The 25,942-nt window shown below is 54.7% G+C and overlaps 2 protein-coding genes across 5 annotated transcripts; one reads left to right on the forward strand and one right to left on the reverse strand.

The window, feature by feature from the left end:
• Nucleotides 1-1,058: 1,058 nt before the first annotated feature.
• Nucleotides 1,059-13,758, reverse strand: fen1 (flap structure-specific endonuclease 1). 4 transcript variants are annotated; one of them, XM_088916710.1, is made up of 12 exons: nt 13,692-13,758; nt 11,189-11,296; nt 10,020-10,122; nt 9,567-9,669; nt 8,635-8,698; nt 7,968-8,077; nt 7,068-7,204; nt 6,884-6,950; nt 5,997-6,128; nt 4,043-4,194; nt 3,627-3,741; nt 1,059-1,377 (listed from the first exon to the last, which is right to left on the reverse strand). In XM_088916710.1, exons 2-12 carry the CDS (start codon nt 11,268-11,270, stop codon nt 1,300-1,302), a joined length of 1,143 nt encoding a protein of 380 aa, XP_088772836.1. In that variant the 5' UTR covers nt 11,271-11,296; nt 13,692-13,758; the 3' UTR covers nt 1,059-1,299. The 4 variants fall into 4 exon arrangements, with proteins under 4 accessions (XP_088772836.1, XP_088772835.1, XP_088772833.1 ...); XM_088916709.1 differs by lacking the exon at nt 13,692-13,758 and adding an exon at nt 13,169-13,239; XM_088916707.1 differs by lacking the exon at nt 13,692-13,758 and adding an exon at nt 12,251-13,035.
• On the forward strand, nt 13,185-24,509 carry tm9sf1 (transmembrane 9 superfamily member 1). Its single transcript, XM_088916695.1, has 9 exons — nt 13,185-13,533; nt 15,516-15,727; nt 16,596-16,727; nt 17,138-17,260; nt 18,108-18,436; nt 19,557-19,711; nt 20,984-21,169; nt 21,744-22,017; nt 23,020-24,509. Exons 2-9 carry the CDS (start codon nt 15,524-15,526, stop codon nt 23,411-23,413), a joined length of 1,797 nt encoding a protein of 598 aa, XP_088772821.1. The 5' UTR covers nt 13,185-13,533; nt 15,516-15,523; the 3' UTR covers nt 23,414-24,509.
• Nucleotides 24,510-25,942: the final 1,433 nt, after the last annotated feature.

The raw sequence follows: 25,942 nt of genomic DNA on the forward strand, positions 1-25,942 counted from the left end.
ACCCATTTCTCTGTGTGGACACACACACACACCCATAAAACCCTAAACACAACCCCAGTCTCTGTGTAGACAGACACACACCCCCCCTAAGCACAACCCCAGTCTCTGTGTGGACACACACACAAACACAACCCCTAAACATAACCCGTCTCTGTGTAGACACACACACACACCCTAAGCACAACCCCAGTCTCTGTGTAGACACACACACACAACCCCTAAACACAACCCGTCTCTGTGTAGATAAACACACACAACCCCAGTCACTGTGTAGACGCACACACCCCCGTTTCTCTGTGTGGACACACACACACCCTAAACCCAACCCGTTTCTGTGTGGACACACCCACACCCCCTAAACACAACCCCAGTCTCTGTGTAGACACACACCCCCCTGAACCCAAACCCAGTCTCTGTGTAGACAAACACACACACCCATGTTTCTCTGTGTGGACACACACACACCCACAAAACCCTAAACACAACCCCAGTCTCTGTGTAGACACACACACACACAACCCCAGTCACTGTGTAGACGCACACACCCCCGTTTCTCTGTGTTGACACATACACCCCCTGAACCCAAACCCAGTCTCTGTGTAGATAAACACACACACATCCCCGTTTCTCTGTGTGGACACACACAACCCCTAAACACAACCCCAGTCTCTGTGTAGATAAACACACACACCCCCGTTTCTCTGTGTGGACACACACACACACCCACACCCCCTAAACACAACCCCAGTCTCTGTGTAGATACACACACACACACCCCCGTTTCTCTGTGTGGACACACACAACCCCAGTCTCTGTGTAGACACACACACACAACCCCTAAGCACAACCCCAGTCTCTGTGTAGACACACACACACACAACCCCTAAACACAACCCCAGTCTGTGAGGGCAGGTCTCCCAGGCCCGTGGGTCTCTCCCCGGTCCAGCTACGTGCTGGGGGGGGGGCGGGCCTCTTCCGGATCAAGCCGACCCACTTCCTGAGGCGAAGATCTGCTCCGAAGCCGAGCGACCGGCGCTGTGCACAGGCCCACACCCCAGACAGATCTCGGTCATTTTATTGTTTTCAACAGCACAAAGCAGGGGAGCGACTCGTTAGCCACACTGGCACGCGTACTAACGAGGTCCTGGCGGAGCGCCAAAACTAAAAAAACACAAAACGTCACGAACACTGGCTACTACTACACAAGCAGCTCCTGGAAACAGCGGGACCACTTGCTGGGGGCGTGCGGGGGGAGGTCGACAGCGGCCGCTGCCCAGCAGGGTGACCTCCTCCTCCTCCTCACTTGGCCTTCTTGAACTTGCCTGGCGTTGCACCTGTCTTCTGCTTCTTCTTCGCCGGCCCCTTGACCTCAGGCTCCTGAGCGACAAAGAGCGAGAGAGGAAGTTGGCATGGCATAGGGACAGGAAGGAGAGAGAGGAAGAGGCCGTGGCGTAGGGACAGGAAGGGGAGAGAGAGAGAGGAAGAAGCCGTGGCGTAGGGACAGGAAGGAGAGAGAGAGAGAGAGAGGAAGAGGCCGTGGCGTAGGAACAGGAAGGAGAGAGAGAGAGAGGAAGAGGCCGTGGCGTAGGGACAGGAAGGGGAGAGAGAGAGAGGAAGAGGCCGTGGCGTAGGGACAGGAAGGAGAGAGAGAGGGAGGAAGAGGCCGTGGCGTAGGGACAGGAAGGAGAGAGAGAGAGAGAGAGGAAGAGGCCGTGGCGTAGGGACAGGAAGGAGAGAGAGAGGAAGAGGCCGTGGCGTAGGGACAGGAAGGAGAGAGAGAGAGGAAGAGGCCGTGGCGTAGGGACAGGAAGGAGAGAGAGGGAGAGGAAGAGGCCGTGGTGTAGGGACAGGAAGGAGAGAGAGAGGGAGGAAGAGGCCGTGGCGTAGGGACAGGAAGGAGAGAGGGAGGAAGAGGCCGTGGCGTAGGGACAGGAAGGAGAGAGAGGGAGGAAGAGGCCGTGGCGTAGGGACAGGAAGGAGAGAGAGAGAGGAAGAGGCCGTGGCGTAGGGACAGGAAGGAGAGAGAGAGGAAGAGGCCGTGGCGTAGGGACAGGAAGGGGAGAGAGAGAGGAAGAGGCCGTGGCGTAGGGACAGGAAGGGGAGAGAGAGAGGAAGAGGCCGTGGCGTAGGGACAGGAAGGAGAGAGAGAGAGAGAGAGAGGAAGAGGCCGTGGTGTAGGGACAGGAAGGAGAGAGAGGGAGAGGAAGAGGCCGTGGCATAGGGACAGGAAGGAGAGAGAGGGAGGAAGAGGCCGTGGCGTAGGGACAGGAAGGCAGGAGAGGGAGGAAGAGGCCGTGGCGTAGGGACAGGAAGGAGAGAGAGAGAGAGGAAGAGGCTGTGGCGTAGGGACAGGAAGGAGAGAGAGAGGGAGGAAGAGGCCGTGGCGTAGGGACAGGAAGGAGAGAGGGAGGAAGAGGCCGTGGCGTAGGGACAGGAAGGAGAGAGGGAGGAAGAGGCCGTGGCGTAGGGACAGGAAGGAGAGAGAGAGGAAGAGGCCGTGGTGTAGGGACAGGAAGGAGAGAGAGAGAGAGGAAGAGGCCGTGGCGTAGGGACAGGAAGGAGAGAGGGAGGGAGGAAGAGGCCGTGGCGTAGGGACAGGAAGGAGAGAGGGAGGAAGAGGCCGTGGCGTAGGGACAGGAAGGAGAGAGAGAGGAAGAGGCCGTGGCGTAGGGACAGGACGGAGAGAGAGAGAGAGAGAGAGAGAGGAAGAGGCCGTGGCGTAGGGACAGGACGGAGAGAGAGAGAGAGAGAGGAAGAGGCCGTGGCGTAGGGACAGGAAGGAGAGAGAGAGAGAGGAAGAGGCCGTGGCGTAGGGACAGGAAGGAGAGAGAGAGAGAGGAAGAGGCCGTGGTGTAGGGACAGGAAGGAGAGAGGGAGGAAGAGGCCGTGGCGTAGGGACAGGAAGGAGAGAGAGAGAGAAGAAGAGGCCGTGGCGTAGGGACAGGAAGGAGAGAGAGAGGGAGGAAGAGGCCGTGGCGTAGGGACAGGAAGGAGAGAGGGAGGGAGGAAGAGGCCGTGGCGTAGGGACAGGAAGGAGAGAGAGAGAGGAAGAGGCCGTGGTGTAGGGACAGGAAGGAGAGAGAGAGAGGAAGAGGCCGTGGTGTAGGGACAGGAAGGAGAGAGGGAGGAAGAGGCCGTGGCGTAGGGACAGGAAGGAGAGAGAGAGAGAAGAAGAGGCCGTGGCGTAGGGACAGGAAGGAGAGAGAGAGGGAGGAAGAGGCCGTGGCGTAGGGACAGGAAGGAGAGAGGGAGGGAGGAAGAGGCCGTGGCGTAGGGACAGGAAGGAGAGAGGGAGGAAGAGGCCGTGGCGTAGGGACAGGAAGGAGAGAGAGAGAGGAAGAGGCCGTGGTGTAGGGACAGGAAGGAGAGAGAGAGAGAGGAAGAGGCCGTGGTGTAGGGACAGGAAGGAGAGAGGGAGGAAGAGGCCGTGGCGTAGGGACAGGAAGGGGAGAGAGAGGGAGGAAGAGGCCGTGGCGTAGGGACAGGAAGGAGAGAGAGAGAGAGAGGAAGAGGCCGTGGCGTAGGGACAGGAAGGGGAGAGAGAGAGGAAGAGGCCGTGGCGTAGGGACAGGAAGGGGAGAGAGAGAGGAAGAGGCCGTGGCGTAGGGACAGGAAGGGGCCGGTACCTTGCGCTTGGAGGAGAGGGAGCCGGTGACGGTGAAGAAGGAGTCCAGGCGCCCCTGGGTGCTGCCCTGCCGGCTCTTGGCGATCTTCCTGCAGCCGTTACGGATTCGATCCTCACTGGGGACACGACAACCACAGAGTGGAGTGAGAGTCAGCCCGCCGGCACATTAGTGCATCAGACCGCTGCACTGGGTCAGTGTGCCAAGCCAGTGGGTCAGAGTGCGAGCCGGTCCAGTGGGCCGGTCCGTCAGCTCACCAGTCCAGTGGGCCGGTCCGTCAGTCGTACACCAGCTCACCGGTCCAGCGGGCCAGTACGCCAGCTCACCGGTCCAGTGGGCCGGTCCGTCAGTCCGGTACACCAGCTCGTCGGTCCAGTAGGTCAGAGTGAGAACTGGACCGGCCCGTCAGAACCCAGTACCTGAACTGCTTCTCCCCGCACATGAACTGGAGCAGCCCCTCCTCGTCCGGCTCGCTCCAGCGCAGCTCCACGGACTCGCACTGCACCACGTCGGGGTTCAGGAACAGGGCGCGCGCCTCCTTGTACAGCCAGGGCTCGGGCGCAGGGTGCTTCTGCAGGGGGCAGGGAGCGGGGCGTCACACTCCTGGACACTGTCTGGGGGTCCCCAGGGAAACAGGACCACCAGAGCCCCCAGGTCCAGCCCACAAGCAGGGAAAATCAACGCTCTCAAACAAAATAACCTGCGGTGGTTTCTACTGTGCAGCACAAAGATTGTGTGTGGAGCAGACTGCAGGTTCACTATTGAACTGCTGCACTGCAGCGCGGCTCGGACTGGAGGCTCACTACCACACTGTGGGTGGCTCGGACTGGAGGCTCACTACCACAGTGCGGCGCGGCTCGGACTGGAGTCTCACTACCGCACTGTGGGTGGCTCAGACTGGAGGCTCACTACCGCACTGCGGCGTGGCTCAGACTGGAGGCTCACTACTGCACTGTGGGTGGCTCAGACTGGAGGCTCACTACCGCACTGCGGCGTGGCTCAGACTGGAGGCTCACTACTGCACTGTGGGTGGCTCAGACTGGAGGCTCACTACCGCACTGCGGTGTGGCTCAGACTGGAGGCTCACTACCGCAATGAGGTGTGGCTCAGACTGGAGGCTCACTACCGCACTGCGGCGTGGCTCAGACTGGAGGCTCACTACTGCACTGTGGGTGGCTCAGACTGGAGGCTCACTACCGCAGTGAGGTGTGGCTCAGACTGGAGGCTCACTACCGCACTGTGGGTGGCTCAGACTGGAGGCTCACTACCGCAGTGAGGTGTGGCTCAGACTGGAGGCTCACTACCGCACTGTGGGTGGCTCAGACTGGAGGCTCACTACCGCACTGCGGCGTGGCTCAGACTGGAGGCTCACTACCGCACTGCGGCGTGGCTCAGACTGGAGGCTCACTACCGCAATGAGGTGTGGCTCAGACTGGAGGCTCACTACCGCACTGCGGCGTGGCTCAGACTGGAGGCTCACTACTGCACTGTGGGTGGCTCAGACTGGAGGCTCACTACCGCAGTGAGGTGTGGCTCAGACTGGAGGCTCACTACCGCACTGTGGGTGGCTCAGACTGGAGGCTCACTACCGCAGTGAGGTGTGGCTCAGACTGGAGGCTCACTACCGCACTGTGGGTGGCTCAGACTGGAGGCTCACTACCGCACTGCGGCGTGGCTCAGACTGGAGGCTCACTACCGCACTGCGGCGTGGCTCAGACTGGAGGCTCACTACCGCACTGCGGCGTGGCTCAGACTGGAGGCTCACTACCGCAATGAGGTGTGGCTCAGACTGGAGGCTCACTACCGCACTGCGGCGTGGCTCAGACTGGAGGCTCACTACTGCACTGTGGGTGGCTCAGACTGGAGGCTCACTACCGCAGTGAGGTGTGGCTCAGACTGGAGGCTCACTACCGCACTGTGGGTGGCTCAGACTGGAGGCTCACTACCGCAGTGAGGTGTGGCTCAGACTGGAGGCTCACTACCGCACTGCGGTGTGGCTCAGACTGGAGGCTCACTACTGCACTGTGGGTGGCTCAGACTGGAGACTCACTACTGCACTGCGGTGTGGCTCAGACTGGAGGCTCACTATTGCACTGTGGGTGGCTCGGACTGGAGGCTCACTACTGCACTGAGGCGTGGCTCAGACTGGAGGCTCACTACTGCACTGTGGGTGGCTCAGACTGGAGGCTCACTACTGCACTGCGGCGTGGCTCAGACTGGAGGCTCACTACTGCACTGTGGGTGGCTCAGACTGGAGACTCACTACTGCACTGCAATTTGGTTCACTGTCTGACTGATGGTCACTGTTTACATAAAAAATACACAGTACTAGGTTGTACTGTACTGTCAAGCAGTGAACAAGCAGAGGCTCACAGAGGAGTCGATGTTCTCCAGTATCTCCTCGATGCAGCCATGCTGTCTGATCAGGTCAATGGCTCTCTTGGGGCCGATCCCTTTGATGGTACCACAGTAATCACAGCCCAGGAGAATACACAAGTCTACAAACTGAGACAGAGAGAGAGGTTAATACAGACAAACTGACTGACTGGACACTACACTACATTAACACTGCACTGAGAGAGAGGGGTTCATACAGACACACTGACTGGACACTCCAGTACATTAACACTGCACTGAGAGAGAGGGGTTAATACAGACACACTGACTGGACACTCCAGTACATTAACACTGCACTGAGAGAGAGGGGTTCATACAGACACACTGACTGACTGGACACTCCAGTACATTAACACTGCACTGAGAGAGAGGGGTTCATACAGACACACTGACTGGACACTCCAGTACATTAACACTGCACTGAGAGAGAAGGGTTCATACAGACACACTGACTGACTGGACACTCCAGTACATTAACACTGCACTGAGAGAGAGGGGTTAATACAGACACACTGACTGACTGGACACTCCAGTACATTAACACTGCACTGAGAGAGAGGGGTTAATACAGACACACTGACTGACTGACTGGACACTCCAGTACATTAACACTGCACTGAGAGAGAGGGGTTAATACAGACACACTGACTGACTGGACACTCCAGTACATTAACACTGCACTGAGAGAGAGGGGTTCATACAGACACACTGACTGACTGGACACTCCAGTACATTAACACTGCACTGAGAGAGAGGGGTTCATACAGACACACTGACTGGACACTCCAGTACATTAACACTGCACTGAGAGAGAGGGGTTAATACAGACACACTGACTGACTGGAAATGAACACTGAGAGTACCTGTTCGTGTGTCAGTCCCATGTCTTGTAAAACTCTATTAAAATGAAATTCCTGAATCGGCAGTTTCCTAGGGACAGAGGAGTTAAAGACACACATAGTGACTGACCAGTATAAGATAGATCATTAGAAACAATTGTGCTGTAGAGGGTGTGTTGTACACAGAGTACAGCAGGTGCATCAGTACTTGGCTTCACTGGCAGTCAGATGTCGCAGCAGCACTGTTGTTCCGAACGTCAGCCCATCCATATCCTCAGTTGCTGTGGCATAAACTTTCCCTGCTTTTACGAGGGCTGCACAGCTCGCCTCTGCCTCACAGGTGGCCTGGGAGAGAGAGAGGGGTTACATTAACACTGCACTGAGAGAGAGGGGTTCATACAGACACACTGACTGGACACTCCAGTACATTAACACTGCACTGAGAGAGAGGGGTTCATACAGACACACTGACTGACTGGACACTCCAGTACATTAACACTGCACTGAGAGAGAGGGGTTAATACAGACACACTGACTGACTGGACACTACAGTACATTAACACTGCACTGAGAGAGAGGGGTTCATACAGACACACTGACTGACTGGACACTCCAGTACATTAACACTGCACTGAGAGAGAGGGGTTAATACAGACACACTGACTGACTGGACACTCCAGTACATTAACACTGCACTGAGAGAGAGGGGTTCATACAGACACACTGACTGAACACTACAGTACATTAACACTGCACTGAGAGAGAGGGGTTAATACAGACACACTGACTGACTGGACACTACAGTACATTAACACTGCACTGAGAGAGAGGGGTTCATACAGACACACTGACTGACTGGACACTCCAGTACATTAACACTGCACTGAGAGAGAGGGGTTAATACAGACACACTGACTGACTGGACACTCCAGTACATTAACACTGCACTGAGAGAGAGGGGTTAATACAGACACACTGACTGGACACTCCAGTACATTAACACTGCACTGAGAGAGAGGGGTTCATACAGACACACTGACTGACTGGACACTCCAGTACATTAACACTGCACTGAGAGAAAGACAGACACACTGGTTATAGACAGCACCTCGATATAAGGCACTCCCATCAGTGACAGCAGTTTCTTGCACTCTTCGTTGTGTTGGGGGGTGACTTTCACCAGTCGTTTGTTGAACTTTTCGATGTTCTCCTGCTCCCCTGACATTAAGTAACACAAAATAATGTCACAGCATAGCACTCACTGTATAAGGACACTGACAGTGTGTGTGACCCCTGTGCTGTATCCATTTGCCCCATATTACACACTGTGAACTCACAATCATCCCCACAAGGGCAGTACATTGTGTTGTGGCTCCGCCCTTTCCCCCCCACAATGCCAGTGTTTTGTGGCTCCGCCCCCCCCCCCCACAATGCCAGTGTTTTGTGGCTCTGCCCCCCCCCCACAAAGCCAGTGTTGTGGCTCCGCCCCTTTCCCCCACAAAGCCAGTGTGTTGTGGCTCCGCCCCTTTCCCCCCACAAAGCCAGTGTTGTGGCTCCGCCCCTTTCCCCCTCAAAGCCAGTGTGTTGTGGCTCCGCCCCTTTCCCCCACAAAGCCAGTGTGTTGTGGCTCCGCCCTTTCCCCCCACAAAGCCAGTGTTGTGGCTCCGCCCTTTTCTCCACAATGCCCCTCGATGTGACCCCGCCCCCTCCCCACAATGCCCCTCGATGTGATCTCGCCCGCCTCCCCACAATGCCCCTGTGCTGAAGTCAGTCACCTGCTTCCTGTGCCTTTGCCAGCTGCTTCTCCGCCTCGGCCCGTCTCTCTCCTCGCTTCGCCAGCTGCCGGCAAAGAACAGCGCCCGGTCAGGCAGCGTCGCCACAAAAGGCGTGCACCGGTGCACCCCGCTTTTTCGGGGAGCCCAGTCGGACTTGAGCGCTCTCTACCCCAGCACCCCGAACAGCCAGACTGTCCTGCAACACAGCCCTCCCCTTCCTCCTCCTGTCAGGAGGCCCGAGCGGGGAGCCAACGAGGGACAGCGCGGGGGCAGTACTGGTACGCGTTGCGGGGCGACGAACCGCCTCTGTTTCCCAGAGCAGAGGAAACGGTCGCGCTTGAGCGCCACAGACAGAGCTCAACGAGTCGCAGACAGAATCGTGTTTCTGCACCATCATTGCCTGCAGGCGGAAAAGACAGGGACTGTCTCAACTCCTCCGCATTGCCCCTCGACCCCTCTGCCCCTCACCGCGACCCCAGTGCCCCCTGACTCCTCTGCCCCTCACCGCGACCCCAGTGTCTCCTGACCCCTCTGCCCCACACTGCGACCCCAGTGCCCCTCTGCCCCTCACCACGACCCCTCTGCCCCACACTGTGACCCCAGTGCCCCCTGACCCCTCAGCCCCTCACCACGACCCCTCTTCCCCTCACTGCGACCCCTCTGCCCCCTGACCCCTCACCACAACCCCACTGCCCCCTGACCCCCACCGTGACCCCCTCTGTCCTGCAGGTCAAGGGATCATCAGACAGACATGCTTGTGGAGCTGTCCACAAGTTGTCCATACCCACTCGGGACACAGACTGAATCTGAATCTCAGAACAGGGACCGGGGAGCCCACACAATCCCGAGCTACACCAGTGGGTCAGGGGAGTGAGTCCTCTGCCTCATTCTTACTGCGAGAGCAAAACAGACAGGCTGCGACGACCTCTGACCTCTCCAGATTTCAGTTCTGGTGGTTTGCCATCAAACACATAGACAGGCTTGATCCCATTTTCCAACATCCGGATAGTCCTGTAGAACATTCCCATCAGGTGACTGAGGGGAACAGAGAGAGGGGTGAATACAGACACACTGACTGACTGGACACTCCAGTACATTAACACTGCACTGAGAGAGAGGAGTTAATACAGACACACTGACTGGACACTCCAGTACATTAACACTGCACTGAGAGAGAGGGGTTCATACAGACACACTGACTGGACACTCCAGTACATTAACACTGCACTGAGAGAGAGGGGTTCATACAGACACACTGACTGGACACTCCAGTACATTAACACTGCACTGAGAGAGAGGGGTTCATACAGACACACTGACTGGACACTCCAGTACATTAACACTGCACTGAGAGAGACAGGTAGGCAATGAGACAGGTTTTTTACCTGGTGGTCTCTCCTTCCTCGTTGTGCAGCACGTTGCCGTCCAGTCTCACAGCTATCAGGAACTGGTAGATACTCATGGACGCGTCGATGGCGATCTTACGGCCTATTGGGTTGGATCGTGAAACAGTGATGCACAGAGGCACCGACATGAGAGATAATTCCAATTCAAGATGCTTTTTTGGCATGACAAATGAATAAGATGAGTGTTGCCAAAGCAAATCAAATATAATTAACATAAAACAATCTACCGACATTTACAATAGAGACACATCATAAGATATTTTCATATAAACATATGGAGCATTATTGGGAGACAGACTCACTGTTCCTCAGGCTGTGACAGGAGATCACATACTGGGCTGCCAGTTCCACTGAGTTCCCTCCTCCCTCTCCCAGTAGGATTGGGACCCGTTGTGATTCTGGCAGGTGTGGGAACTCTGGGACTAGATTTCTGAGTTTAGGGAAGAATGTTTCTCTAATCCCAGAGTATCTGTCACAGTGCAGTAGGAAGAGCACCTCTGTCTCTATTTCTCCCCGCTGGCAGTGGGAGCACAGCCTGTCCTCTCTGGACAGTCAGGTCTGTCTGTGTCGCCCAGTTTCTGTGTCCAGGCTGTGGTCACTGAGGCTGTCCTCTCTGGACAGTCAGGTCTGTCTGTGTCGCCCAGTTTCTGTGTCCAGGCTGTGGTCACTGAGGCTGTCCTCTCTGGACAGTCAGGTCTGTCTGTGTCCAGGCTGTGGTCACTGAGCCTGTCCTCTCTGGACAGTCAGGTCTGTCTGTGTCCAGGCTGTGGTCACTGAGGCTGTCCTCTCTGGACAGTCAGGTCTGTCTGTGTCCAGGCTGTGGTCACTGAGGCTGTCCTCTCTGGACAGCCAGGTCTGTCTGTGTCCAGTTTCTGTGTCCAGGCTGTGGTCACTGAGCCTGTATTTCGTCAGGGTCTGTTTCTGTTTGCTGTTATTTATCTTGGTTAGATGGTCGGCTCGTGTGTATTGTCTGCTTAGGGTTCTCACAACATGCTCACAACGTTAGACAACAACAACCTCCCCCTCCCCTCACGCCACTCGGGGAACTCCAGCTCCCTGGAGTATTTCACAGCGGGGGCACAGCGCCCCCTCTCGCTCGCTTCCCGTCACCGCAGCCCAGGCCCGGGAAACGGCAGGCGGTCGGGTACCGAAGTAGTTCTTCATGTCGTTCTCCTTGATGGCGCCGGGCGCCTGGTCCGCGATCAGCTTAGCCAGCCCGTGGATTCCCATGGTGACGGCCGAGGCTCCCCGGGACCCTGGGGGTGAAACCGATGAGCCCGTCAGCCCCGTCACCCGCCTGACCCGCAGCCGGGGGGGGGGGGGGGGGGGTGTCGGAGAGCGCCGCACGCCACAGCCCGGCGGCCCAGCACACTGGCCACGGATCTCACTGGGACCCGTCGCCAGGCTGCACCCTGTGTTGTCGCAGACTGTAGCCGCGTGGGTGGGCCAGACGAACCCCTTGCTGGTGTTTCTCCCCACAATCGATTACTGCAGCACCCGGCTCGCTGGGGTACCCCGAGGCTGCCCTGAACAAACTTCATCAGCCAGGCTCCTGCCCAGGTCTAGTGCAAGTGATCACATCACTCCTGTCCTGGAGTCCCTGCACTGGCTTCCAGTCAAATTCCGTGTGGACGTTAAAACCCTCATGCTCATCTCTAAGGCTCTGCATGGCTTGGCACCTCAGTACCTGCCTGAAGTATTATCGCCCTACTCCCCACCTCGCGACCTTCGCTCTTCTAACTCTGGGCTCCTGTCTGTGCCCCGAGCCCATCCACACTCGGGGGGGTGACAGACACTTCTCCCGCTGCGACCTTAAGCTCTGGAACCGTCTGCCCAAGAATATCAAAGTCACCTTTCCCCGACCGTTTTCAAATCCGAGACTCCAAACCATCATCTTCTACAATTAAAAGCCTTTTAGTCAATTGTGTTCAGCGATAGCATCAGCGTCTGTCCCGTGCGGGTCTCTACGGGGGTCTCGACCCCGCGTTTCGCGGCCACGGCTCCCACCAGCCGGTCCTGCACACAAATCATCACCCCTGAACCCGAAAACACAGCCGCACGCTGGACAGTGGGGGCAGCTCCGTGCTGGACGAGACGAGCGCGAACAAAAGAGCTTCTCCCCACCTCCCTCCAATTCAGCGCTGCGCCTCTTGCAGCTACTCCTGGGACACAAGGCGGGACCGCTTCTGGATAAACAGCATCACCCTTACCAAACCACTACGTCGTTTCCGAAACTCCTTCCACAGCCCTTTCAGCCAACGCGTCCAAACAGCGGTGCCCAAGTGCGGCTCTCACGCCCGCCTGCAGCTACCGCGCCAATACCATGCGTCGCTTTCGCGCGAAACTCGCCGACCAAGCATCTCTCATCGACCGTCGAGCGAGTCCACGTTCGAGTCAGGGGGATCGATCAGTTGCGTTTGATTGGTGTTGCCTGACGAGGAATGATCCAGGAAAAGGCATCGATCGACGCAACATCGATGTCATTTTTTAATGTCATTGATGTGAGGCGCTAAGGCTCGATACGCGATATGTTATGCCTGCAAAGGCTTTCGCTCCAACCGTGAGCAGCCTTGAAGCCTTTGAGTCGCCATTTTGGTAATGGGAGACAATGTTACCGAAAGGACAAGTATCTTTTTTTTATCTAAAAATTGAAAAAATATCACAATCAAAATCCGAATTTCGTCTTAGCTCTCACCAGCTTAAATTCCCATAAAAGATTATGATCATAGCTTTCAAACAAGCTGTATTTTCAAGTTTCTAAATAGCATTTTTCAGTGTCACTGAAGGAAGAAATGTACCAGAAAACGCCTGAAGTGATGCGAGCGTCTTCTCTATTAATCTGTTGCGGTTTGATAGCTCACTAACTTATTTTCTAAATGAAAACTTTCCTTTACAGCATATCTCCAGACTATTTCCAAATGTAAAAACACGAAAGCTGTGCGTACCTTCTCTTTAATTACCTCATTTAATCTTTTTTTTGTAAAATGCAACTGTATTAAGTACTCCTGATAAACTTGTATGTACTTTTGCATGTAGTGTATGTAGTTCTGTTGCTACAATAAAAAAGGTTTCCTTTACCAATATGGCCACCACACCCACACGCCCCTTTGATGTCGTCACAAACACACCTTTCTCCTCCGCGGTGACGTCCTCGGGGCAGGCCCCGCCCCACCCGGAACAGCCCGGCTGGAGGGGTTTGTTTGGAAGTTGACGTGGATTAGGTGTCTGCTCTGCGCCTGCTGCGGGCCGCCGTCCTGCCCGCGGAATCCAGCTCGGGTTGAGACCAGCCGGCGACGTCTGAGATCCCGCACGGCCCTGGCCTTGGTGGAAGACGGTGAAGAAGAAACAGGTCGCAGCCTGGGCCGCCCCCCCCCACCACCACCACCACACACCGAGGACTGCGAGCGGCGTGTCGCCGGAGTCGGAGCCCGCTTCTCCGGCAGCTGAAACGAGCAGCCCCGGGGAACCGACAGGGACGAGGAAACGGGCCGGGGTACGAGCCTAACATTTCGCTGCGATTTTAGACATGCGGGAGCTGCGCCTGGCAGTCTCTCTCTCGGCCGGGACAGGCGGAGGGGGAGGGAGGGGGTTTGCGCCTGGCCAGGCTGGACGCAGAGTGACCGGTCCTTGTCCAGCGGCTCCGGCTCTCACCTGCCCGCGGGTCTGCGCGGTCTCTGCCTCTGTCGATACGTGAGCGGCGGCGGGGCGTCTTTCCAAACCCGAGCTCTTCTCCGCTGTCGGCGACAGCTCGTTCGGGAATGACCCCCCCCCCGTGTATGCAAATATGAGCGGGTGAAATTGTGGATCGGTGCGTTTCATGTGCCGTCTACAGAAGGACTTTTGTTCTTCTTCTTTTTTTTTTAATATTTTGAATGTAGTTTTCCTTTATGAGTGATTTAAGCCGCGTGTACAACTTCTCGTGACCTGTCTGTATATCCAAGTTGGATCCTTGTTGGTAAGGGACTGTGTGGAGTCTGTATGGTCTTCCTGAGTCCACACAGGGTAATTGATGTCTCTCAATTGTCTCTCCCAAATGTGTTTGGGGTCCGGTTAGTGTGTCTGCAGCAGGGCTGTCCAGTCCTGGTCCTGGAGGGGTCAGTCAGTGTGTCTGCAGCAGGGCTGTCCAGTCCTGGTCCTGGAGGGGTCAGTCAGTGTGTCTGCAGCGGGGCTGTCCAGTCCTGGTCCTGGAGGGGTCAGTCAGTGTGTCTGCAGCGGGGCTGTCCAGTCCTGGTCCTGGAGGGGTCAGTCAGTGTGTCTGCAGCGGGGCTGTCCAGTCCTGGTCCTGGAGGGGTCAGTCAGTGTGTCTGCAGCGGGGCTGTCCAGTCCTGGTCCTGGAGGGGTCAGTCAGTGTGTCTGCAGCGGGGCTGTCCAGTCCTGGTCCTGGAGGGGTCAGTCAGTGTGTCTGCAGCGGGGCTGTCCAGTCCTGGTCCTGGAGGGGTCAGTCAGTGTGTCTGCAGCGGGGCTGTCCAGTCCTGGTCCTGGAGAGGTCAGTGTGTCTGCAGCGGGGCTGTCCAGTCCTGGTCCTGGAGAGGTCAGTGTGTCTGTAGGGGTGTCCAGTCCTGGTCCTGGAGAGGTCAGTGTGTCTGCAGCAGGGCTGTCCATTCCTGGTCCTGGAGAGGTCAGTCAGTGTGTCTGCAGCAGGGCTGTCCAGTCCTGGTCCTGGAGGGGTCGGTCAGTGTGTCTGCAGCAGGGCTGTCCAGTCCTGGTCCCGGAGGGGTCAGTCAGTGTCTGCAGCAGTGTGGTTTGTGTCTTGTAGAACTTGGTATACAGGTTCCACTAAATACCTTCTTAACGGACAGTGTGCCTTCACACGTAACACCACAGCCAGTGTGTGCAGTGAGTCTGTGTCTCTCTTCAATTCAGGTGGTTATTGGCATGGTTACAGTGTTCCCAAAGCAGTAACAATTAGTACAAATACATACAACAGTAACATATTATTAGTAGGCTGACTCTCTGTTCCTCAGGCTGTGACAGGAGATCACGTGCTGGGCTGCAGCTCTGTTGAGTTTCCTCTCCCAGTAGGATTGAAGGCTGTTCTGGTTCTGGCAGGTGTGGGAATTCTGGGATTAGATGTTTTATTTTAGGGAGGAATGTTTGGCTTATCTCACAGTGCAGCAAAAAGCGCATCTCTGGCTCTGCTTCTCCTTGATGGCAGTGAGAGCATAGCCTGTCCTCTCTGGACAGCAATGTCTGTCTGTGTCCAGGCTGTGATCACTGAGCCTGTCCTCTCTGGACAACAATGCCTGTCTGTGTCCAGGCTGTGGTCACTGAGCCTGTCCTCTCTGGGTAGTAGATCTGTCTGAGCCTTTTTTCCAGGCTGTGGTAACTGAGCCTGTCTGCTCTGGATAGTAGATCTGTCTAGCCTGGTTTCTGGGCTGTGGTCACTGAGCCTGTCTGCTCTGCCTGTGTCCAGTTTCTGTGTTCAGGCTGTGGTCACTGACAATGTCTATAGTCACCCTTCTCTTCCTCTCACAGAGGCTGTCATGATGATAAGACTGGGGCTGCGATTGGCTGGCGGGGGCCTGTGGGCGTGTCTGCTGAGCTGCTGGCTCCTCCCCCCAGGGGGCGGGGCAGCCACCTACAAGCAGGGCGACCCTGTGACCCTGTATGTGAACAAGGTCGGCCCCTACCACAACCCCCAGGAGACCTACCATTACTACACCCTGCCAGTGTGCAGGCCCAAGGAGGTGAGTGAACTGTGAGTAAGGTGTACCGCAGGGGTTCCCAGCCCTGGTCTTGGTGACCCCCACACTAGCTGGTCTTTCCTTCTGATCCTTCAGTGAACTAGTGAATTCAAGTTTGGGCATCCAGTGAGTTGGTGGTTTTTGAGTTGTGCACCCCCAAGACTGAAAACCAGTAAAGAGCTCCAGTTGATCCTATGACTAGGCCAATTAAGGGCCCGATTATGTAACTGAGAGCTCGTCTAGAACAGAGTCTGGCAGGTGTGTGGAGCGTCAGTGCACCTGGTGTAAAGTAAGAGCAGAGTGTGAGCAATATGTGCAAAGGGACAAGTAAAGGTTTATTCCAGGCTGAAAAGAGAAGGAAGGAAGCACAATGTTTCGTCTGTGGAGCCTTCTTCACAGCTCCACGGAAACTGAAACGTTGTGATTTTTTTCTTCTCTTTTCAGCCTGGAATAAACCTTTACTTGTCCCTTTGCAGCCTGCGCACGCTGACGCAGCTGCCTAACTACTAGACATCTCATTGCCAGCAACTACTGCTGCACACTGTATTGCTGTGCATTTGATAAATAAACTTTGACTGATTGATTGATTGATTGATTGATTGGTTACCAATATGTGTAGAGTCTGAGCGCAGTGAGTGTGGGAGCTGGGGCAGGAAGTGTGCTTGGCCGCTCTGTTCCGAGCGCGGTGTGTGAAAAGTGAGTGCCGTGGGAGAAGGGTCCTGGCAGCCCGTGCGTTGCATGAGCAGGCGTGAGCAGTGCTCGGCCAGCTGGTGCGGCGCTGCTGAAGTTCTACCGCTGGGCCTGGGGGGCGGGAGGGGGCGCCGTTTCTCACTGGCCTGCACCTCTTCCAGTGCCTGGTCTTGCCTTGCAGGTGCGGCACAAGGCGCTCAGCCTGGGCGAGGTGCTGGACGGGGACAGGATGGCGGAGAGCCTGTACGAGATCCGCTTCCGGGAGAATGCCGAGCGCAAGACGCTGTGCGAGCTCACGCTGACGGAGAAGGAGGTGCGCGGGCCACTGGCGGTGTCTCTCTCGAGACCGTTTCCGTCTTTGAGCAGCTCTGTCGCCGCCTTTGTCTCGAGACACAAGACTGGTCACAGAGGAGAGGAGTCCATTTCTCCCATCTCGCTCGTTAGCTCATTAGTCTCTAATTGAGCCAAGCTTTTCATCCAGCTGTTTCCTGAGAGGAGCCAAAGTATCAGCTTCCACAACATGAGACAGAGTCTTTATTGTCCCCCCTGGGGCATATTTTGTTTTACAGCAGCAGACAATGTAAAGAAAACTCTAAAGCAAAATGCATGTACATGGCTGGGCAGGTTGTTCCATGCTCCCACCATCCTTTGTGCAAAGTGCATCCTGTTCTCCGTTGTAACTGTATTTCCCTGGAGTTTCCACTGGTCTCCTCTCTATTTCAGGTGGAGCAGCTGAAGGAGGCTGTGGAGGAGCTGTATTATTTTGAGTTCGTTCTGGACGAGATCCCCATCTGGGGCTTCGTGGGGTACATGGAGGAGAGTGGCTTCCTGCCTCACAGCCACAAGGTGGGGCTAGAGAGCCACTTCCCTGCACTCTGTAGAGCACTGCCCACAATCCACAGTGCACAGCGCACAGCCCACAGCTGTGCACAGCTCGTTGCCCACAGTGTGTTTGAGAGTGTCGGTTTGCATGCGAGAGTGAGTGCGTATGTGTGTATGCATGGGAGAGTGTCTGCGTGTGCGAGCGCGTGCGAGAGTATCGTGTGTCTGCGAGTGCGTGCGAGAGTATCGTGAGTGTGAGCGTGCGTGCGAGAGTATCGTGTGTCTGCGAGTGCGTGCGAGAGTATCGTGTCTGCATGTGCGAGTGCGTGCGAGAGTATGGTGAGTGTGAGCGTGCGTGCGAGAGTATGGTGAGTGTGAGCGTGCGTGCGAGAGTATCGTGTGTCTGTGAGTGCGTGCGAGAGTATCGTGAGTGTGAGCGTGCGTGTGAGAGTATCGTGTGTCTGCGAGTGCGTGCAAGAGTATTGTGTCTGTGAGTGCGTGCGAGAGTATCGTGAGTGTGTGCGTGCGTGCGAGAGTATCGTGTGTCTGCGAGTGCGTGCGAGAGTATCGTGTGTCTGCGAGTGCGTGCGAGAGTATCGTGAGTGTGAGCGTGCGTGTGAGGGTATCGTGCATGCGAGAGTGTCTGCGCGTGAGAATGTGTGCGTGCGAGTGTCATGTGCATGTGAGAGTGTGTGAGAGTGTGTGCGTGCGAGTGTCGTGTGTGTGCGAGTGTGTGCGCGTTCGGCAATACGTGGGATATTTTTCGGCTTACTGGGACACTCATCAGGAATACTCCTCCCTCAGATGCCGCGTGGCAGAAGGGGTGTGCGGCAGTGTGAGTTGTGGTAACTGAGGTCCCCCTCGTTCTCAGGTGGGGCTCTGGACGCACCTGGACTTCAACATCGAGTACAATGGCGACGCGGTCATCTTCGCCAACGTGTCGGTGAAGGACGTGAAGCCCGTGCCGCTGGACGGCACCGCAGCGGGGGGCCTGGCGGTCACCCACACCTACAGCGTGCGCTGGTTCGAGAGCCCCCTGCCCCATGGGCGGCGCAGCGAGCGCCTGCGCGACTACAGCTTCTTCCCCAAGACACTGGAGATCCACTGGCTCTCCATCATCAACTCGCTGGTGCTGGTGGTGCTGCTGCTGGGCTTCGTCATCATCATCCTCATGAGGGTCTTGAAGAACGACTTCGCCCGGTGAGAGAGGGACAGCATCCTGTATTAACCCCTCTCTCTCAGTGCAGTGTTAATGTACTGTAGTGTCCAGTCAGTCAGTGTGTCTGTATGAACCCCTCTCTCTCAGTGCAGTGTTAATGTACTGGAGTGTCCAGTCAGTCAGTGTGTCTGTATGAACACCTCTCTCTCAGTGCAGTGTTCATGTACTGGAGTGTCCAGTCAGTCAGTGTGTCTGTATGAACCCCTCTCTCTCAGTGCAGTGTTAATGTACTGGAGTGTCCAGTCAGTCAGTGTGTCTGTATGAACCCCTCTCTCTCAGTGCAGTGTTAATGTACTGGAGTGTCCAGTCAGTCAGTATGTCTGTATGAACCCCTCTCTCTCAGTGCAGTGTTAATGTACTGGAGTGTCCAGTCAGTCAGTGTGTCTGTATGAACACCTCTCTCTCAGTGCAGTGTTCATGTACTGGAGTGTCCAGTCAGTCAGTATGTCTGTATTAACCCCTCTCTCTCAGTGCAGTGTTAATGTACTGGAGTGTCCAGTCAGTCAGTGTGTCTGTATTAACCCCTCTCTCTCAGTGCAGTGTTAATGTACTGGAGTGTCCAGTCAGTCAGTGTGTCTGTATTAACCCCTCTCTCTCAGTGCAGTGTTAATGTACTGGAGTGTCCAGTCAGTCAGTGTGTCTGTATTAACCCCTCTCTCTCAGTGCAGTGTTAATGTACTGGAGTGTCCAGTCAGTGTGTCTGTATGAACCCCTCTCTCTCAGTGCAGTGTTAATGTACTGGAGTGTCCAGTCAGTCAGTGTCTGTATTAACCCCTCTCTCTCAGTGCAGTGTTAATGTACTGGAGTGTCCAGTCAGTCAGTGTGTCTGTATTAACCCGTCTCTCTCAGTGCAGTGTTAATGTACTGGAGTGTCCAGTCAGTCAGTGTGTCTGTATTAACCCCTCTCTCTCAGTGCAGTGTTAATGTACTGGAGTGTCCAGTCAGTGTGTCTGTATGAACCCCTCTCTCTCAGTGCAGTGTTAATGTACTGGAGTGTCCAGTCAGTCAGTGTGTCTGTATGAACCCCTCTCTCTCAGTGCAGTGTTAATGTACTGGAGTGTCCAGTCAGTCAGTGTGTCTGAATTAACCCCTCTCTCTCAGGTACAATGTAGAGGAGGAGGGAGGCTGTGATGACCTCGATCAGGGTGACAATGGCTGGAAAATCATCCACACTGATGTGTTCCGCTTCCCTTCCTGTAAGAGCCTGCTGTGTGCTGTGCTGGGGGTTGGGGCACAGTTTCTCACTCTGGCCACTGGTGAGTACGCAGATACTGCCACACAGTAGTCACTCACTGTGCCCCACACTGATCTCATGCTCTGTTCACACTCATTACTCACCGTGACCCACACTGATCTCATGCTCTGTTCACACTCATTACGCACCGTGACCCACACTGATCTCATGCTCTGTTCACACTCATTCCTCACCGTGACCCACACTGATCTCATGCTCTGTTCACACTCATTACGCACCGTGACCCACACTGATCTCATGCTCTGTTCACACTCATTCCTCACCGTGACCCACACTGATCTCATGCTCTGTTCACACTCATTACTCACCGTGACCCACACTGATGTCATGCTCTGTTCACACTCATTACTCACCGTGACCCACACTGATCTCATGCCCTGTTCACACTCAATACGCACCGTGCCCCACACTGATCTCATGCTCTGTTCACACTCATTACTCACCGTGACCCACACTGATCTCATGCTCTGTTCACACTCATTCCTCACCGTGACCCACACTGATCTCCTGCTCTCTTCACCCTCATTACGCACTGTGACCCACACTGATCTCATGCTCTGTTCACACTCATTACTCACCGTGCCCCACACTGATCTCATGCTCTGTTCACACTCATTCCTCACCGTGACCCACACTGATCTCATGCTCTGTTCACACTCATTACTCACTGTGACCCACACTGATCTCATGCCCTGTTCACACTCATTCCTCACCGTGACCCACACTGATCTCATGCCCTGTTCACACTCAATACGCACCGTGCCCCACACTGATCTCATGCTCTGTTCACACTCATTACTCACCGTGACCCACACTGATCTCATGCTCTGTTCACACTCATTCCTCACCGTGACCCACACTGATGTCATGCTCTGTTCACACTCATTACTCACCGTGACCCACACTGATCTCATGCTCTGTTCACGCTCATTACTCACTGTGACCCACACTGATCTCATGCTCTGTTCACACTCATTACTCACCGTGACCCACACTGATGTCATGCCCTGTTCACACTCATGACTAATTGTGAACTCAGATCATTATACAGATTTAGACTTTGTTTCCTTTTATTTGTTCCCATTCATTATAAAATTTTTACCAGCTTTGGAAAATCAGGACTGTATACATGCTTCGTCGCTGTTCAGAATACTGCTCTGTGATCTGGCGCCCCCCCGCGCTGCACAGGCTCAGCGGTGGAACTGCACCTCAACTAGCAGTGATGGTGACAGACTGCAGTACGCTGACCACCTGCCGTCTCTCTTTTCTGTAGGGATCATCGTCATGGCGCTGCTGGGAATGTTTAACGTGCATCGCCATGGCGCCATCAACTCCGCCGCGATCGCGCTGTACGCCCTGACCAGCTGCGTGTCGGGATTCGTCTCCTCGCACTTCTACAGGCAGATCGAGGGACAGCGCTGGGTCTGGAACATCATCCTGACCTCCAGTCTCTTCTCCGGTAACACGTCCTGTCTCTCTACCGGTCTTCCTCTTTGTCGGTCTTTGTCTTGTCTTTAACATCCTGACTTCAGCTTCTTCTCCAGGAACAGCACCTGTCTGTCTGCTCATCAGCCTGCCTGTCTCTCTGTCTGCACATCTCTCTGTGTCGCTACACCTCACTGTTTTGGTCTTTAAGTGTCCTACTGTTCTCTTGTGTCTGTATCCCTGTCCTGACACCCAGGTGTCTCTCTCTCTCTCCCCCCAGCGCCCCTGTTCCTGACCTGGAGTGTGGTCAACACCGTGCACTGCCTGTCTGTCTCTCTGTGACCCTGTCTCTCTCCCCCCATCGCCCCTGTTCCTGACCTGGAGTGTGGTCAACACTGTGCACTGCCTGTCTGTCTCTCTGTGACCCTGTCTCTCTCCCCCCAGCGCCCCTGTTCCTGACCTGGATTGTGGTCAACACTGTGCACTGCCTGTCTGTCTCTCTGTGACCCTGTCTCTCTCCCCCCAGCGCCCCTGTTCCTGACCTGGAGTGTGGTCAACACTGTGCACTGCCTGTCTGTCTCTCTGTGACCCTGTCTCTCTCCCCCCAGCGCCCCTGTTCCTGACCTGGAGTGTGGTCAACACTGTGCACTGGCTGAGCGGCTCCACGCAGGCCCTGCCTGTGTCCACCGTGCTGCTGCTGCTGTGCGTCTGGGCGCTGGTGGGCTTCCCGCTGGCCGTCATTGGGGGCATCCTGGGCAAGAACCGCGCTGGCCCCTTCCAGGCCCCCTGCCGCACCCGCAACATCCCCCGCCAGGTGCCCCCCCAGCCCTGGTACAAGCACACCGCTGTGCACATGGCCATCGGGGGGTTCCTGCCCTTCAGGTACTGCTGGCCGGGGCGGGCAGGGCTACACAGGTCCAACATCCTGATGCGAGATTGAGCTTTTTTTAATGTACTGGAGTGTCCAGTCAGTCAGTGTGTCTGTATGAACCCCTCTCTCTCAGTGCAGTGTTAATGTACTGGAGTGTCCAGTCAGTCAGTGTGTCTGTATGAACCCCTCTCTCTCAGTGCAGTGTTAATGTACTGGAGTGTCCAGTCAGTCAGTGTGTCTGTATTAACCCCTCTCTCTCAGTGCAGTGTTAATGTACTGGAGTGTCCAGTCAGTGTGTCTGTATGAACCCCTCTCTCTCAGTGCAGTGTTAATGTACTGGAGTGTCCAGTCAGTCAGTGTGTCTGTATTAACCCCTCTCTCTCAGTGCAGTGTTAATGTACTGGAGTGTCCAGTCAGTCAGTGTGTCTGTATGAACCCCTCTCTCTCAGTGCAGTGTTAATGTACTGGAGTGTCCAGTCAGTCAGTGTGTCTGTATGAACCCCTCTCTCTCAGTGCAGTGTTAATGTACTGGAGTGTCCAGTCAGTGTGTCTGTATGAACCCCTCTCTCTCAGTGCAGTGTTAATGTACTGGAGTGTCCAGTCAGTCAGTGTGTCTGTATTAACCCCTCTCTCTCAGTGCAGTGTTAATGTACTGGAGTGTCCAGTCAGTCAGTGTGTCTGTATGAACCCCTCTCTCTCAGTGCAGTGTTAATGTACTGGAGTGTCCAGTCAGTCAGTGTGTCTGTATGAACCCCTCTCTCTCAGTGCAGTGTTAATGTACTGGAGTGTCCAGTCAGTCAGTGTGTCTGTATTAACCTCTCTCTCTCAGTGCAGTGTTAATGTACTGGAGTGTCCAGTCAGTGTGTCTGTATTAACCCCTCTCTCTCAGTGCAGTGTTAATGTACTGGAGTGTCCAGTCAGTGTGTCTGTATGAACCCCTCTCTCTCAGCGCAGTGTTAATGTACTGGAGTGTCCCGTCAGTGTGTCTGTATTAACCCCTGTCTCTCTCTCAGCGCTATCTCCGTGGAGTTGTACTACATCTTTGCCACAGTGTGGGGCAGGGAGCACTACACCCTGTACGGGATCCTGCTGGTGGTCTTCGCCATCCTGCTATCAGTGGGCGCCTGCATCTCGGTGGCGCTGACCTACTTCCTGCTGTCGGGCGAGGACCACCGCTGGTGGTGGCGCAGCGTGCTCAGCACCGGCTCCACCGGCATCTTCATCTTCCTCTACTCCCTCTTCTACTACCGCAACCGCTCCAGCATGAGCGGGCTGGTCCAGAGTGTCGAGTTCTTCGGCTACTCCTTCCTCACCGCCCTCGTCTTCGCCCTCATGCTGGGCACTGTCTCCTTCTGGTCCTCCCTGGCCTTCATCCGCTACATCTACCGCAACCTCAAGATGGACTGAGGAAGAGAAGGAGGAGGGAGAGACTGTCATCTGCTCTACTGCTGTTGAGGAAGAGGAGGGGGAGGGAGAGACTGTCATCTGCTCTACTGCTGGTTGAGGAAGAGGAGGGGGAGGGAGAGACTGTCATCTGCTCTACTGCTGTTGAGGAAGAGGAGGGGGAGGGAGAGACTGTCATCTGCTCTACTGCTGGTTGAGGAAGAGGAGGGGGAGGGAGAGACTGTCATCTGCTCTACTGCTGGTTGAGGAGGGGCAGGGAGAGACTGTCATCTGCTCTACTGCTGGTTGAGGAAGAGGAGGGGGAGGAGGAGGGAGAGACTGTTGTGTGGGGTTCTGCACCTCAGACTAAAGGACAGGGAGGGGCAGTGCAGTGTTTGCGTGAGCATGCGAGCGAGTGTGAGTGTGGGAGCAAGTGTGAACGAGTGCTAGCGTGCGAATGAGTGTGAGTGTGTGAGCAAGTGTGAACGAGTGTTGGCGTGCGAGCAAGTGTGAGTGTGTGAGCAAGTGTGAACGAGTGTTGGCGTGCGCGCGAGTGTGAGTGTGAGCAAATGTGAACGAGTGCTGGCGTGCGAGCGAGTGTGAGCAAGTGTGAGTTTTGAGTGAGTGAGCAACTGAGAGTGTGTTGCGTGTTAGTGTGAGTGAGTGTGAACGAGTGTGAGCGTGCGAGGGAGTGTGGGCATGAGTGAGCGAGTGTGCATGCGAGTGTGAGTGCAACAGAGATGGTGTAGGACTGAGACACTGAAGGACGGAGAGTGGGCAGTGAGGCAGTGTGCGAGTGCTTGTGTGTATGAGTGTGAGTGTGACGGGTGATGTAGGACTGAGAGAACACAAGCCTGGAGTTAATTGTGATTCCAAATCCTGAGATTTGGTGGGAAGGGGGGAGTGATCTCATAATGAAGAAGTCCCGCTTGTGGGGGCAGACTGTGCGTGTGTGCGTGTGTCTGTTGGTGTGTGTTGGTGGGGAGCAATATAATATTACATATTATCAACTTCCGTTGACTGGCTGTGACTCCAGTACTGATGTAAATATACAATCTGTTTTCAATAAAGTCAGTCCTTTTTATTATAATGAATAAATAAGAATAGAATTCCATTGTAATGACCTATAAACAGTCTTGTTTATGCATATCTTGTATTCGGAAGATTAACTGTCCGTACAATATATCAGTCCTGTTACAATAGGAGCTACAGTCCCAGTACAGGAGAACAGTCCTGTTACAATAGGAGCTACAGTCCAGTACAGGAGAACAGTCCCGTTACAATAGGAGCTACAGTCAAGTATAGAGGAACAGTCCTGTTACAATAGGAACTACAGTCCAGTACAGTAGAACAGTCCTGTTACAATAGGAGCTACAGTCCAGTACAGGAGAACAGTCCCGTTACAATAGGAGCTACAGTCCAGTACAGTAGAACAGTCCAGTACAGTAGAACAGTCTGTTACAATAGGAGCTACAGTCCAGTACAGGAGAACAGTGTTGTTACAATAGGAGCTACAGTCCAGTACAGTAGAACAGTCTGTTACAATAGGAGCTACAGTCCAGTACAGTAGAACAGTCTGTTACAATAGGGGCTACAGTCCAGTACAGTAAAACAGTCTGTTACAATAGGAGCTACAGTCCAGTACAGTAGAACAGTCTGTTACAATAGGAGCTACAGTCCAGTACAGGAGAACAGTCTGTTACAATAGGAGCTACTGTCCAGTACAGGAGAACAGTCTGTTACAATAGGAACTACAGTCCAGTACAGGAGAACAGTCTGTTACAATAGGGGCTACAGTCCAGTACAGTAGAACAGTCTGTTACAATAGGAGCTACAGTCCAGTACAGGAGAACAGTCCTGTTACAATAGGAGCTACAGTCCAGTACAGGAGAACAGTCCCGTTACAATAGGAGCTACAGTCCAGTACAGGAGAACAGTCTGTTACAATAGGGGCAACAGTCCAGTACAGTAGAACAGTCTGTTACAATAGGAGCTACAGTCCAGTACAGTAGAACAGTCCTGTTACAATAGGAGCTACAGTCCAGTACAGGAGAACAGTCCTGTTACAATAGGAGCTACAGTCCAGTACAGTAGAACAGTCTGTTACAATAGGAGCTACAGTCCAGTACAGGAGAACAGTCCAGTACAGGAGAACAGTCCTGTTACAATAGGAGCTACAGTCCAGTACAGTAGAACAGTCCTGTTACAATAGGAGCTACAGTCCAGTACAGGAGAACAGTCTGTTACAATAGGGGCAACAGTCCAGTACAGTAGAACAGTCCTGTTACAACAGGAGCTACAGTCCAGTACAGTAGAACAGTCCTGTTACAATAGGAGCTACAGTCCAGTACAGGAGAACAGTCTGTTACAATAGGGGCTACAGTCCAGTACAGTAGAACAATCCTGTTACAATAGGAGCTACAGTCCAGTACAGTAGAACAGTCCGGTTACAATAGGAGCTACAGTCCAGTACAGGAGAACAGTCTGTTACAATAGGAGCTACAGTCCAGTACAGTAGAACAGTCCTGTTACAATAGGAGCTACAGTCCAGTA

The sequence above is a fragment of the Atractosteus spatula genome, chromosome 5, assembly GCF_055471065.1.
Source record: "Atractosteus spatula isolate fAtrSpa1 chromosome 5, fAtrSpa1.hap1, whole genome shotgun sequence".
Classification (NCBI taxonomy): domain Eukaryota; kingdom Metazoa; phylum Chordata; class Actinopteri; order Semionotiformes; family Lepisosteidae; genus Atractosteus; species Atractosteus spatula.